The 14,113-nt window shown below is 40.5% G+C and overlaps 1 protein-coding gene across 1 annotated transcript in view; it reads right to left on the bottom strand.

The window, feature by feature from the left end:
- The window catches only part of DOK6 (docking protein 6), a 371,728-nt gene that overhangs the window by 154,924 nt on the left and 202,691 nt on the right, over nucleotides 1-14,113 (bottom strand). Inside the window, exon 4 of the mRNA XM_023242093.2 lies at nucleotides 7,290-7,409. Within this exon, the coding sequence (XP_023097861.1) occupies nucleotides 7,290-7,409 (120 nt within the window). The remainder of the gene's footprint in view (nucleotides 1-7,289; nucleotides 7,410-14,113) is intronic.

The raw sequence follows: 14,113 nt of genomic DNA, 5'->3' as shown, positions 1-14,113 counted from the left end.
TGGGGAAAGTGGTAGTTGTAACCAGGCTTGTTAATTATATACAGTGTCTCTATCCATCCGATAGTGAAATTAAAACAATGCAGCACGAGGCTAGGCAAACAGTGTGGCCACTGCCGGATTTGGTATCGCATTTGGGAATGTCGTCTTATCCCTTCTGGGGTGGCTCTTCCCATCACATTCGCCTTTCAGTTATAGATTGATAGTCACCTCTGCTGGCTATACTGGCATTTTCAAATGTATTTAATTTGTTGTAAGTTCCGCATGTTACACGTAGAAAGATTCACATAGGTAAACCGAGCTTGGGAAATGTTGCAATATACAAAGTCAAACAAGATCTTTATTATAGAGCATCTCAAGCTTTGCTCCATGAATGTATATTGTGACCATCATACAGACTTGGTATTAGTTTCCCTGGGCTGCCGTACCAAGTACCAGAAACTGGGTGGCTTAAGACATAAATTTAATATCTCATAGTTGTGGAGGCTATAAATCTGAAATCAAGGTGTTGGCAGCTCTGGCGGGGAGAATCCTTCTCACTTCCAGCTCCTGGTGTTTTGTGGCAATCTTTGACCTCCCTTGGCTTGTGGATGCATCATGCCTGTTACATGACTGTCTTCTTGTGTCTTCGCATCATCTTCCCTCTGTGCACATCTGTCCTCGTCCAAATTTCATCTTTTTATAAGGACATATTGTAGGTCCTATGGGATTAGGGTTTATTTTAATGACCTCATCTGAATTCGGTTATCTTTGTAAAGTCCTTGTTCCTAATAAGGTCACGTTATGAGGTACTGAGGGCTAGGACTTCGATATATCTTATTTAGGGGAGAGGGCAATTCAATCCACAACAGTGTTATATAGTAGTAGAATTTCCTGGAACTCATTTTGGGAAATACTAGGGTATGTGGATGGCATTTTAGAAGTTCAAACATAAGTATGTCCAGGTTCTTTTCCCCACGCAAAAGTTGGTTTTGCTCAGGGTTATTCTATGGACAAAAAAATAAAATAAAATAAACTTGGAAAACTTTTCATTGCTGGTTATAAATAATATGTATAAGAGTGAATATGATATTCCAGATCACTTTTTAAAAATTTTTTAAATGTTTATTTATTTCTGAGACAGAGAGAGACAGAGCATGAGCAACAGAGGGGCAGAGAGAGAGAGGGAGACACAGAATCCCAAGCAGGCTCCAGGCTCTGAGCTGTCAGCACAGAGCCCGATGTGGGGCTCGAACTCACAGACTGCGAGATTATGACCTGAGCCTAAGTCAGTCGCTCAACCCACTGAGCCACCCAGGCACCCCCCAGATAACTTTTGAAAAATTGGGGAAAGACTCTTAAAATAGGGAGAAGTGTATTGTTACTGTGGTCATTGCTTTGTCATTAACTGGTCGTTTTCCACACGAGAAAAGTCCTGTAAATAAATATTGGCTTTAACGATTGATGGGCATTAAGAATTTCAGACTTGCCTGGTTGATAAAGCTTGTCTGGGGGTATAAAAAATTAGTTTAAAAAAAAGAAGGTATGATCATACCTATACCACAGCATTTCCCTTTATTTTTATTTTAGCATGTACTTACTATATTTCAGGTGGAAGATTGAATAATTTTTTTCTCAGTTCACTTCCTCTCCATATTAGATTGTAGGTTCTAACTCATGGCACGGCCTCCCCGGTGGAGTGTCCTGCTGGCCTCCTGACTTGGGTTGAGCCACAGGACTTGCTCTGGCCAGTGGAATATCAGTGGACATGACACGTTCAGAGGCCTAATTCGTGTGGCAGCTTTCGGCTTTCTTTCCTGCCCTATTGTTTTTTGTTTTGAGAACGTGCCTTGGGTCGCCATTAGTGTAAGGAGGGTAAGAGACATACGGAAAAGACACGGACACCGCGTGAAGCCTGGAACCGATCTCAGCAGCAGCCCGCCTAAGTCAGCACAATCCTAGCCAACCCACCTGTACGTGAACGATAAAGATACACTTCCAGGTCCATGCTATTGAGATTCTGCACAACCAGTAACACAGTATTATTTTGAAAAACAATGATCGATGCACCTTGTTTATAGGTTTGTCCCCCTCACTACTCTGTGAGCTCCTTAGAAGTAATGACCATATTTTATATAATTCTACATTTCCTCAGCTTGGTTCTTGCATTTCATAGCCTCCGAAATGTTTGATGGGTGAATACTGAATGACTGAGTGACATACAAGCATGTCTGAGTGGAATATAAGAAGCACAGTCACTATGGCAACCCAGGTAAATAATTTAGCAACAACACTGGAATACTGCTTTGGTTCTGGGGGAAGGTTATACATATTCTTAGGCTAAAAGTAAAGGTTTGTACCAATTCTGGTCCATTCGTAAGCAGGAACCCTAGTTTCTACATAAAATCAAACCTTCAGATCTGACTCCACATTAATAGATGGCAAAGTCTAAGGTTGTTCTTCCATTTTGTTCCTGATGGCAATCTCTTGCCTCAATAGCAAATGGGACATACCCTCTGAGTCCACTTTCAACAACAACTGCAGGAATTTCCCACAAGTGTGTTGCTTCTTGTTTATGATGCTTACTTCTGCTATAAAGGATGAATACATAACATCTGTTTTCTAGAATTGCTATTATGTATAGCGAATCCTTTATAAATAACCATTATTGTAACACCATACATTCTAAGGTCAGTGGAGGCAATCTTAAATAGAATCAAAAGACACGAAGATTCTAGAAGTCATAAGAATTTAAGGCTCAAAATGTCTACTTAATATGGACTTTCTTGAGGCAGTGTTATCTGAAATCTGAGAATGAGTGTGTGTGTGTGTGTGTGTGTGTGTGTGTGTTTACTTTCCCCTACACCACGTGGGATTCTGAGTCGATATGAAAACAGCTGACAGCACTAGATAAAGATGATTATGGCAAAGAATTTAATCAATAACCACTTTTATCTCCTCAACACACATTACACCTTTAAAAATTATTTGCACAAATGTTTATTCTTAGCTAGTCTCAGAGTAAATAAGGCCGTGCTGGGTGAAAAGTCAGAAAAACATTAGAGGAGAAGAAGCAGTTCTGAGTGTCAAAAGAAAAATGCTGTGGTCAAGACTGAGGAGTGAATCTTTCCTTGATGATAGGGTACCACAGGATCACCACTGGCCACAATAATGTCATTTCTGACATCGATTCTGGAGGCATATGTATCTCATCTCTTTGGAGACATTTCAAGTTAAATCCAAGCACATCATTGATAAAATAGTAAAATGATGTTTCTAATGAAAAATAAATTGTATAATTTAGTACTAAAATGCCTTAGGAAGAAAACCTGAATCTTTAATGACAAATCGTTCAAATCTGTACATATTAATGTCCTCAAACATGTATTAGGAAAGGAAGGATTTTGTTTATTTTAGGAAGTGTTAAATGCTTGAAGAGTCTGGAATAGGGATTGTAAGCCATGAAAGGACATTTTTTTTAAATTTATTTATTTTGAGAGAAAGAGATAGCATGTGTGTGCAACCAAGCAGGGGAGAGGGGTGGCAGAGAGTGAGAAAGGGAGAGAGAGAGAAAGAAAGAGAGAGAGAGAGAGCGAGAGAGAGAGAGAGAGAATCCCAAGCAGTCTCCATGCTGTCAGCACAGAGCCCAACATGGGGCTCAAAGTCACAATCTGTGAGATCATGATCTGAGCTGAAATCTAGAGTCGGATGCTTATCGACTGAGCCAACCAGGTGCCCTGAAGGGACATTTTTATTTTATTTGTTTTATGTTTGTTTGTTTGTTTGTTTGTTTAGAGAGAGACAGAGAGGATGAGAATGAGCCGGGAGGGACAGAGACAGAGCGGGGACAGAGGGTCCGAAGCAGGCTCTGTGCTGTCAGTGCAGGGCTCAATGTGGGGCTCCAACTCATAAACCATGAGACGGTGACCTGAGCCTAAGTCAGACGCTTAATCAACTGAGCCACTGAGACACCCCCCGAAAGGGCAGTTTTAAAAAAGATTATTTTAAAAAGACTTTATTAGCTAGCTAAAACAATAAATACTTCCCCACACATAGTGAAATAAACACATGCATGGTCTTAAGAATATGTGTGTCCTGAACAATCTTGGGGCCCAAGGGAGGGGGCTGAAGTTGGCTGAGGAGCATTCTTTGTCTTTACCATGACTACTACTGGTATTTATTTCAAGGGGATCCTAAAATGGAATTAGCATATTAGCATATTTATAGGAAAGTCTGTTGATTAGGAAGTGAGAAAATCAGGGTATTCAAGTAACGAACTGTCAATCTGTGTGTGTGTGTGCGTGTGTGCGTGTGTGTGTGTGTTTCTCTCCCAGGCAGCAAGTGTGTGTGTATGTGTGTGTATGCATGTGTGTCTCCTGGAATTTTTTGAGCTAGCAATAGTAGAGCCTGTAATCCTGATATTCTGTCAAGATTTATGCTTTTCATCTTCTCTTGTGGTATGAATGACTATTTAAAAAAGTTTTAGCTATCCCTCAATGGGCCAAGAGCAGAGGAAAGGTGTTATTATCTAAACTTGAGACACTTTAAAGGAAGGACATGCAGACTTGAGCCTAGAGCAGTGGCCATGTCTATGGCCTTGGGACTCAAAAAGAAAGTCATCCACGTGGAAGGTGATTTCTAGAAAAAGAAGACCTTTCCATCCATGAAGCTTCCTTTTAGCGTTGAACCCTAAAGAGTCTCAGTGACCATGAGAGTGTGTGTGTGTGTGTGTGTGTGTGTGTGTGTGTGTGCTTAAGGAAGATTGCCGATTTCCTTATAGGGTATCACGTACTTAGGAGGTCATTTAAAAGAACCAAATACTACCCTCTCTAACTAAATAATTGCTCATAAATTTCTAAAATGTATTTTTAAAAGCACATGTTTCCCTTTGTGTGAAGTTTGGCTTATTGGACAAAATAAAACTAAGAAACCCACTTAAGGCATTGAATGTTATTATAATTTCAATTCTTCAGTAAACACAGGAATTCTTTTTGATTTCTTTGTTTTTACTTGTACTTAAAAATACTTGTGCCTCTTTAAAATTGGATTAAGAATGAGAGTTAGTCTTTATTTTACATCACCTCGTTAAACCATCATGATTTCATTTTCACTCATTAGGAAACTAAAATCAGAAGTGTTAGTAACCTGTCTGAGCCCAGTAAAGGGTGTAGCCCGCATTCGACCATGGCCTGAGACGTACACTTGGAAAGCTGTGACTGCTTGTGCTATATCTCTCTGCAAATTACTCTGACATTATCATGAAATTAACAATAAAATCATAATAAGCCAAAGAAGCACATATCCATTATCCCCAATGGAAACCATATACAACCCCAAATCTTTAAAGTAAAAGCATGCAACTCACATGAAAGGAACCACCAGTGGTGCTCCCACCCACAGGGCCTAATTTAGTCACTTTCTCCATAGTTCCTTTATGTAGTACTTGATGAATGTTTATTAGTAAGATTTTTTTCTTTCTTTCCTTAAATGGTGGATGAACACCATGCTTTAAGTAGCACAGTGTGGATGTTGTGTATGTAGCTCAAGCTCTCAGGAAACCAATCAGGGAGACGAAATAAATCCAAGGATAGTGTGGGAGAGAAACTGGAATATGAATTGGAAGCTGGAAGAGGGGCTGCAGAAACGCCTCTGTAGCTTCCTGAAAACCACCAGCACAGGCAAAAGTGTTGTGCCCACATATGTTCTTGGCCAATTAACAGGGGAAATCCATCTTTTCAGGTTACAAACAATAAATAATGGTTTTTAATGGGCTGCAAAGACAGTGATGGCTGTGAGCATATTATCAGTCATAAGATCATGATCACTAAGTGTATCCTGTGCACTTATACCTGTGCTACCTAATTTATAAACCACAGATCATTCCAGAATTTCTTTTTTCTAAGGTTTATTTATTTATTTTGGGTGGGAGGGGCAGAGAGAGAGGGAAAGCCCGCAGTCTGACACGGGCGCTTGATCTCACAAACATGAGATCATGACCTGAGCCGAAATCAAGAGTCAGATGCTCAACCGACTGAGCCACCCGGGTACCTCTACAGAATTTCTTTTTAATAATTAGTGTCACGTTTCACCAAGTCTCTCAAGCTTTTTCAAAAACACTATCAAAAATTAGCAACATTGAAAAGTTTCTATTTTCACACTATGAGGTCATCTAGTGATGATTATAATTATTTTTAGAAACGAAGAAAGAGGAGATCATTACATTATCCCAATTTCATTATTTACAGGTGGTAGTCAAGACCATGCAGGGGGCACCTGGTTGGGTCAGTTGGTTGAGAGCCGACTTTGGCTTGGGTCATGATTTCACAGTTTGTAAGTTCGAGCCCTGGGTCAGGCTCGCTGCTGTCAGCACAAAGCCCGATTCAGATCCTCTGTTCCCCTCTTCCTCTGCCCCTCCCCCATCCTCTCTCAAAAATAAATAAAGAGTTAAAAAAAAAGAACATGCAGTAAAGATTCTTAAGAGACATCAAGAAATGCGTGTTAGGTTAGAGAACAGTGTAGTTAAGTAAGCAATGTGTATCACATAAACCTCAATTTTGTTATGCCTCATATTTCATCCACGTACAGTATGCTATGGACTGAATTGTGCATCCCTAAAATTCATGTTGAAGCTCTAGCCTCCAAGATGAGAGTATTTAGAGACGAAATCTTTAGAAGTAATTAAGTTTGGATGAGCTCATGAGGGAGCCCCCCCACGATGAGATTAGTACCCTGATAAGAAAAGTCCTGAGAGACCTTTCTCTTTCTCTCCCCCTTAGCCATAAGGGGGCACAGCAAGAAGATGGCTGTCTGCCTGCAAGTCTAACATAGGATCCTCACAGGAAACTGACCCTTCATCTTGGATTTCTAGCCTCCAGAACTCTAATTAGTTCCTGTCGTTGAAGCCAGTCTATGGCAGCCTCAGCTAAGACATGGTGTTAGCCAAAGTCCCTACAATCTATTGATAAGTAGCAAGATAAACCCATTTGTTAACAGACTCAAAACCTACAGCGACTCTCAGAGGAGATAATATGGAAATGTTGTACACTCAAAAGCTAATATATATTGAGTTATTTATTAGTTACTTGTTTTGATACATCACAATGGCACAGAGCCACAAGTCAGGACGCCTGGGTTGTGTCTTAGTATTTTCTCCCAGTTGCCAGGCAACTTGGGAAAGCCTCTTACCAGCTTGGATGGATCAGTGTCCTTTCCTCGCATAATGATTGGTCTGAAAGATTCCTGAGGCCCCTTCCAGTCTCAGAGCTTGACAACCATGAGTGCACTTTAAATAACGGAAGGCCACTCACACTTACCATTCTGCTCTCTCTGTACTCCAGCTGCCAGAAGGTCGGGCTCCCCAAGGCTGATGTCGTTCAGCCGTGTCCCCAGACACTCCATGCAGAGATGTTTGCACCATTCTTCAGCCTCCAGCTCTGAAAATGAGCACACGCCATCAAAGTCAGAGTGCGCTTCACAGGCACGACACAAGAAGGCTATTTCCTGAACCATTTCCCTGGGTAGGTGGGAAGAGTTCAAACTCTGCCTTAAGAAGGCAAAACAAAAGCTATATTCAAGGAGTGAAAAAAAAAATCCCCACAGTTATTTCCCATGGGCTGACATGACAACATTATAAAGTGATTTTAAATTATTTCAATGTACTTTCTCTTACTTATGAATAACAGTCAGAATATGTATTATCTAGCATATATACATATGTATATATATAAATTTTATTAAAATCTAACCTAGTTAACATACAGTGCAGTAATGGTTTCAGGAGTAGAATTTAGTGATTCATTACTTATATATAACCTCCAGGGCTCATCCCAACAAGTGCCTTCCTTAATGTCCATCCCCCATTTAGCCCATTCCCCCACTCTACTCCCCTCCAGCAGCCCTCAAGTTTGTTCTCTGTGTTTAAGAGTCTCTTACGGTTTGCCTCCCTGTCTGTTATCTTATTTTTCCTTCCCTTCCCTTATGTTCATCTGTTTTATTTCTTAAATTCCACATATGAGTGAAATCATAGGATATTTATCTTTAAGATCAATTTAGTTTTTGGAGGGGGAGTACTTAGAAAACTTAATTAAATATAAAATAAAAATATATAAATGAATCTTTGAAAAATGCCAGATTAAAATAAACAAGAAGATGCTTTCCTGAAAGTGACTTAGATCTGCATGGGTTGAAGGTCTGATCCTTCATTCTGAACTGCAATGAATCAAAGATCAGCACAAGAATGTGATAGCTTCTCTTTTGTAAACATCAAAAATTGTCCATCTTTGAAACAAAAACGGGATAGGATATTCAAAGTAACTTTCCCTTTCGGAAAACTCCAATTTATCTAAGATACTGGTTATCTTCCAACTTCTTTATATTTGCAAGCTTCTTCTTTGCTTGAAACATTAGAACATCTTACACCTACACAGAATCTTATAGTATCTAACACTTTCACAAACATCAGTGAATTTGATTCTTATATAAGCCCTGTGTGGGTGAGGTGGGTAAGGGTTAGTGTCGCACCTGGGTCTCATATCACTGGTTGGCACCAAGATAGAACTGAAGCCCGGATCTTGTAGATACTATAATATGAAGAACTTGAGAACGGCTATGAGATTTAAGATTTGGGGCCAAGCCCGAAAATCGCTGCGCAGAAATTGGGTGGGAACTTTCCATCGACACCTGCCCGGAGAAATTTCTGACTTTTCCATGTAGCATAAATCTGCACTACAGCAGTTTAATATAGATTGCCTTCAAATCTGTTAGTCTCCGCAGATGACATTCCAACCTTTGCCTTGGCATTTTAAACTCCCCATAAAAAGTTACCTGTGACAGGTTTTCTTGACTCCAGGGGTTTGAATACCAACTGCTGTGCTCAACGGTCAACACCATCAAACCTGGGTGATGTTTCCTTCCTGTGCTTAGTCACTCAGTCTTAGCATCACAAACAGGTTTGATCAATGAGATGTCAGGTCAAATTTGTCATTTAGTTTTAGCTTTATCAAGACCACAAAATATTGTTAGAAAATAAAAAGAGCATGTAGTCTTGCACAGGGTACCGTTCTGATGAAAATAACAGTTCCCATGCTCTAGTCATGAAACGTGTTTTCTTTTTTTATTTTTTTTCAAGTGTATTTATTTATTCTGGGAGAAAGAGAGAGAAGACAGGGGGAGGGGCAGAGAGAGAGAGGGAGAGAGAATATCCCAAGCAGGCTCTGCACCGTCAGTGTGGAGCCCGATGTGGGGCTTGAACTCATGAAGCTGTAAGATCATGACCTGAGCTGAAATCAAGAGTTGGACGCTTAACCCCCTGCGCCACGCAGACACCCCAGGTGTTTTCTTTACATAAGGTATGCTTTGCATATGTCAGGGACCATCCTCTCAGCAGTTCTACATGCCATCTACTAAGTCACAGAGGAAGTAGATCCTCCTGTGACCCTGGCCTCTTGCTCAGGTGGAATTCAGAGGCTGGGTCTTGCTGTTTAGGCATCTCCTCAGAAACCCAGAAAATAATCCTTCCCAGTCACAAGGGCGCTAATAAAAAAAAAGGGGGGGGGCACTTGCTGAGGCTCATAGCTTTCCAAAAACAAAGTTTTTTTTCTAGTGAGGGAATTGCCAGCATTCCTGAAAAAAAAATTATAGAAGCAGCAACAGCATGTACTGGAAATGATTTTCATCAGACAGATGAGATTTGATTTATAAAGTTTATAAATGTTTTGAAAACTTTTCTAACAACAAACCAAAATCTTAAGCCAATTTCTCTATGGCTCTAGAAATCCTTAAAATTTCTGTTAAGGGAGACAATATGACTATTTTCTTTCCCTTTTTACACTTTTATATCTTCAATATATCCCAGGACTCCACAATTTTAATTCATCAGTAAAATCACATGCAATTAACATCGGCATGATTCTACCTGATCCTATCTCCGGTACTCCACAGATGGAGTTGAGGATACCTAGTATGCTGTTTGGGATAAAAATGAAAATGTTAAATATGACAAACATCTTTGTGCCAGTGTTCCCTTTGAATACTAAGTCAGTGCATGCCCAGAGGTTAAAGAAATGTGTTATTCATTTCTGTTAGCTTTTTTTCTTTGTCTTAGGATTTAATAAGACAAAGAAAACAACCATATAGTAAAGGGCTTCTATGAAGCTAAAACTCTTCTCTCAAGTAGAACTCAGTGTGGCATCTCTCTAAGAACCAGGGAGGTCTTGCAGGACAGAAATGGGAGGCATTCATGGGCTTCTGCCAGCAGGTAAAGATGTCTTTTGTGTCGAATCCTAAGAATTGCAATGCTTCAGCATTTTATTTTATTAAAAACATTTTTTTTGTAATGTTTATTTTTGAGAGAGAGAGACAGAGTGTGAGCAGGGGAGGGGCAGAGAGAGAGGGAGACACAGAATCTGAAGCAGGTTCCAGGCTCTGAGCTGTCAGCACAGAGCCCAACACGGGGCTTGAACTTACGGACCGCGAGATCATGACCTGAGCCAAAGTTGACGCTCAACCAACTGAGCCACCCAGGCGCCCCTGCTTCAGCATTTTCATAGTGTAGTAGCATATAAGAGTAGAAACAATAAAAGTAATAGAGTACATATAGTCACATTAAAAACAACTATAAACCATTTCAGAAAGAAAGAGAGAAAACAGAGAGAGGGAGAGGGAAGGAGAGAGAGAGAGACCCTTGAAATTCAGGTATCAGGAAAAGTTCACTTTTTTTTCTAACAGACATTTACTATGAACTCACTAGAAGCCCGGCACGGTGCTGGGGTTGCATGAAAAACACAGTCTCTGTTGTGTGTGATTCTAGAGTCTGGAAGGGGGGGGCAGGTGCATCCAGTACGTGGTGCCCCGCAGGGCTGCTGGCTTGGCCCGTAGGACCCAAGAGCCGTGGCAAAGGCTGAGCAACTTGGCAATAATCTGATCAGGGACCTGCAGATCTAGCACGAAGAAGGGGAGGGCGTGTGTGCATGTCAGTGTGTGTGTCAGTGTGTGTGTGATGGTATATGTGTGAATGTGTGTTTGCCGGTGTGGGGTATCTGTGAGTACATATCTGTGTGTGTCAGCGGGTGTGAGTCTGTGACTGCATTCGAGTGTGTGTGTTTCACGGTGTGTTAGTGTGGAGGGGATTTGTGACAGTACGTGAGTGTGAAGGTGTGTCAGTGTATGCGTGAAGCTACGTGTCTGCATGTGAGGTTGTGTGCCAGCGCGCGTGTGAGTGTGTGAGGGCATGTGTGAGTGTGTGAACGTGTTTGGGGAGTGTGCTGGAGGAACCGGGCTGGGCTGAGGAGGGTGGCCAGGGGCGGAGATGGAAAGGAGTCTCTGGGCCCTGGGAGTGACATCTCAGACGGCCCTGAGGTCACGCAGTAAACGCTGAGAGACAGCGCTCTGTCGCCTCTCTTCATGCTTTGGTAGTACAGGAGCGCCCCCCAGAGGCATGGGTTCAGTTACCCAAACATGGCCGAGAGCAGATGGCCCTCCTCTGACACAGCGCCAGAAAGTCAGTAGTGGCCTAGCACGGCGTCCCAACGCCTACGGTCACTCACTGCCATTTTATCATCTCACATCATCACAAGAAGAAGGGCGAATACAGGACAAGGTCCTGGGCGAGAGACCCCATGCCCATGACTTTTATTACAGTATATTGTTATAATGGTTCTACTTTATTATTAGTTATTGTTGTTAATCTTGTAGTATGCCTAATTTGTAAAGAAAACCTTATCATGGGTATGATTGTACAGGACAAAACACAGTCTAATAGGGTTTCGTTCTATTCCTGGTTTTAGGCATCCACTGGCCTCTTAGACGTACCCCTCCCCCCAGTGGATTGTTGGGGGGGACTACTGTGCTATTTAGTTCAATTAGATCAGCCCCAAATCTTTATCTCAAACATATTAAACCTTAGAGTCTGCACACTTGATCTAATAGTTTTGCTCCAGATAAGCTGAATTTAAGTATTATACAAGCCTTTATTATTTTTTTAATCTGTTTTTGATAGTCACCTTTCAAATAATTACACCTATACTTTTTATTTGTTTGTCCTTAGGAAAACTATGTATTGACGTCCTTTAATCTTCTACGGTGTGTTAGTTTCTTTCATCCCATTATTATTTAAGTAGTGTTTTCCTCTGAATTATCTTCTATTTTTTACCGTCCTCTATTTTATTTTTGTGGAACAGACGCGATTAAATACAAATGCAATAATCCGAACCCACTGCATTTTAAAATATTTATTTTCCCACAGACTCAGGGCCTTTTGTCTTCCGTTTCATCTTCCAAACTTCCACCTGCCCATAGTGTGTAAATAATTAAGTTTCTTTATAAAGGAATAAAGGCACAGAAATGTTTTACAATCTTTTCTATGTTTTCTCTTCATGAGAGAAATGTTTGTTCCAGACAATGTCTTTTTCAGACAGCTTGCAGCTATGCTCACGTTTTTAATTCAGGTAAGTAACTTTTCCTCTAGAACTGGCACCCAAATCATTTTTTCATTATGATTCACGAAATGGAGATTTCCCATTAGTGAAATGAAATTAGGTAACTTCCAAAAGAAAAAAACAGAAAGATGTTTGGGGATAACCAGTCAAATGGAGAAGGGAGACTGAACTAAGTGCAAAATGGAAATACAGTCAAGGGCGGATGGCCCTTCCCCAAGTATCTTTCCGTCCCTCCTCCAGAATTTTGGGGACAGAATAGCTGTGTATCCCTTTGAATCAGAAGTGGTCTTACCAAAGCAGACCCTTAATTAATGCCTACTGAATAAATGATTAAGAGTCAGCTTTATTACTTTCCTTAAATTTGAGCCTTAGGATAATGACATGAAAGTTAAATGATCCAAAATAGGCTGTATTTGAAAACAGTGAAAAAATTTCCATCACATATGTGGAAAATGGCCATCAGCCAAAATCATACAGCACTAAACAAAATGAAACTTAAAAATAACACCAAATCAGTTTCATGTTAATTTACTATAAGATGCAAGGCTAGTTTTGTGTGGAAATAATAAACCACTGCACGTAGTTCTCACTGGGTTTAGCTTTTGTTAATAATCTTGGAAAGACATAGGTAAAATAATCCTCATGTCTTTACCAAAACTAGCAATTCTTAAGTATAGCCAGTGCTTATCTTCTGTGCAGATTTGGTGTGATTGGTGATAAATGTTGTTTTTATATTTATTAAAATTTATTGTAGTTTTTATTATTTTCTTTATTAAAGTCCTTTTTATTAAAATTTATTGTAGTTTTTATTTTATTTATTAAAGTCTTTTTAATTTTTTTACACGCTTTGGTTGAAAGCGAAGAAAAACGTCTCCCCATGCAGACTTGTGCTTAAGGAATACAAAGATCTCTTGTACTGCTATAGGAAATTTATAGACCTATTAAGATATACAATGCTTTGTTGAGGATTTTTTTTAATGTTTTTTATTTATTTTCGGGACAGAGAGAGACAGAGCATGAACGGGGGAGGGGCAGAGAGAGAGGGAGACACAGAATCGGAAACAGGTTCCAGGCTCCAAGCCATCAGCCCAGAGCCCGACGTGGGGCTCGAACTCACGGACCGCGAGATCGTGACCTGGCTGAAGTCGGACACTTAACCGACTGTGCCACCCAGGCGCCCTGAGGATTTTCATTCTTGGAAATTGGCACCTACTTGTTACTTAACTGGCCTTGTTGATATTTTATGGACTTTTCCTTTCACTTTTTCTGTAATAGGAAGACAAGAAACCGGTTAAAATCTAAACACTTTTTTCAACAAATACGTGTCTCTGTTTTCAGGTCACAGTAAAGAGCTTGATACATTGAAGTCAGATTGCTAGGATGGGTTGGTTTCAAGACTGAAGAACCTTCTAGTGTTCTTTTTCTGAGTAGAAACTGCATGTATTTCCTTTCCCCGGAGGGGCCTCGTTTGCCCCATTCCGCATTCCCTCACACCCAATAATCTTTTAAAACTTGTTTCAAATCTGAGATCCTCAGCTTAGCCTCTTCAGATCCATGTTTGGATTGAGCACCCTTCCTCTATATTTGCACTCTGGACATACTTTCCCCAGAGCCCCTGTATATCATGACTCATCCGTCTGCCTTTCCCAATTAGCATATTTAAGATATTGGAATGTGGGAGACATTGATTCAGTCCCTCTAGA

This window comes from Felis catus, chromosome D3 (genome assembly GCF_018350175.1).
Source record: "Felis catus isolate Fca126 chromosome D3, F.catus_Fca126_mat1.0, whole genome shotgun sequence".
NCBI lineage: Eukaryota > Metazoa > Chordata > Mammalia > Carnivora > Felidae > Felis > Felis catus.
This window is presented reverse-complemented; position numbering and strand designations above follow the sequence as displayed.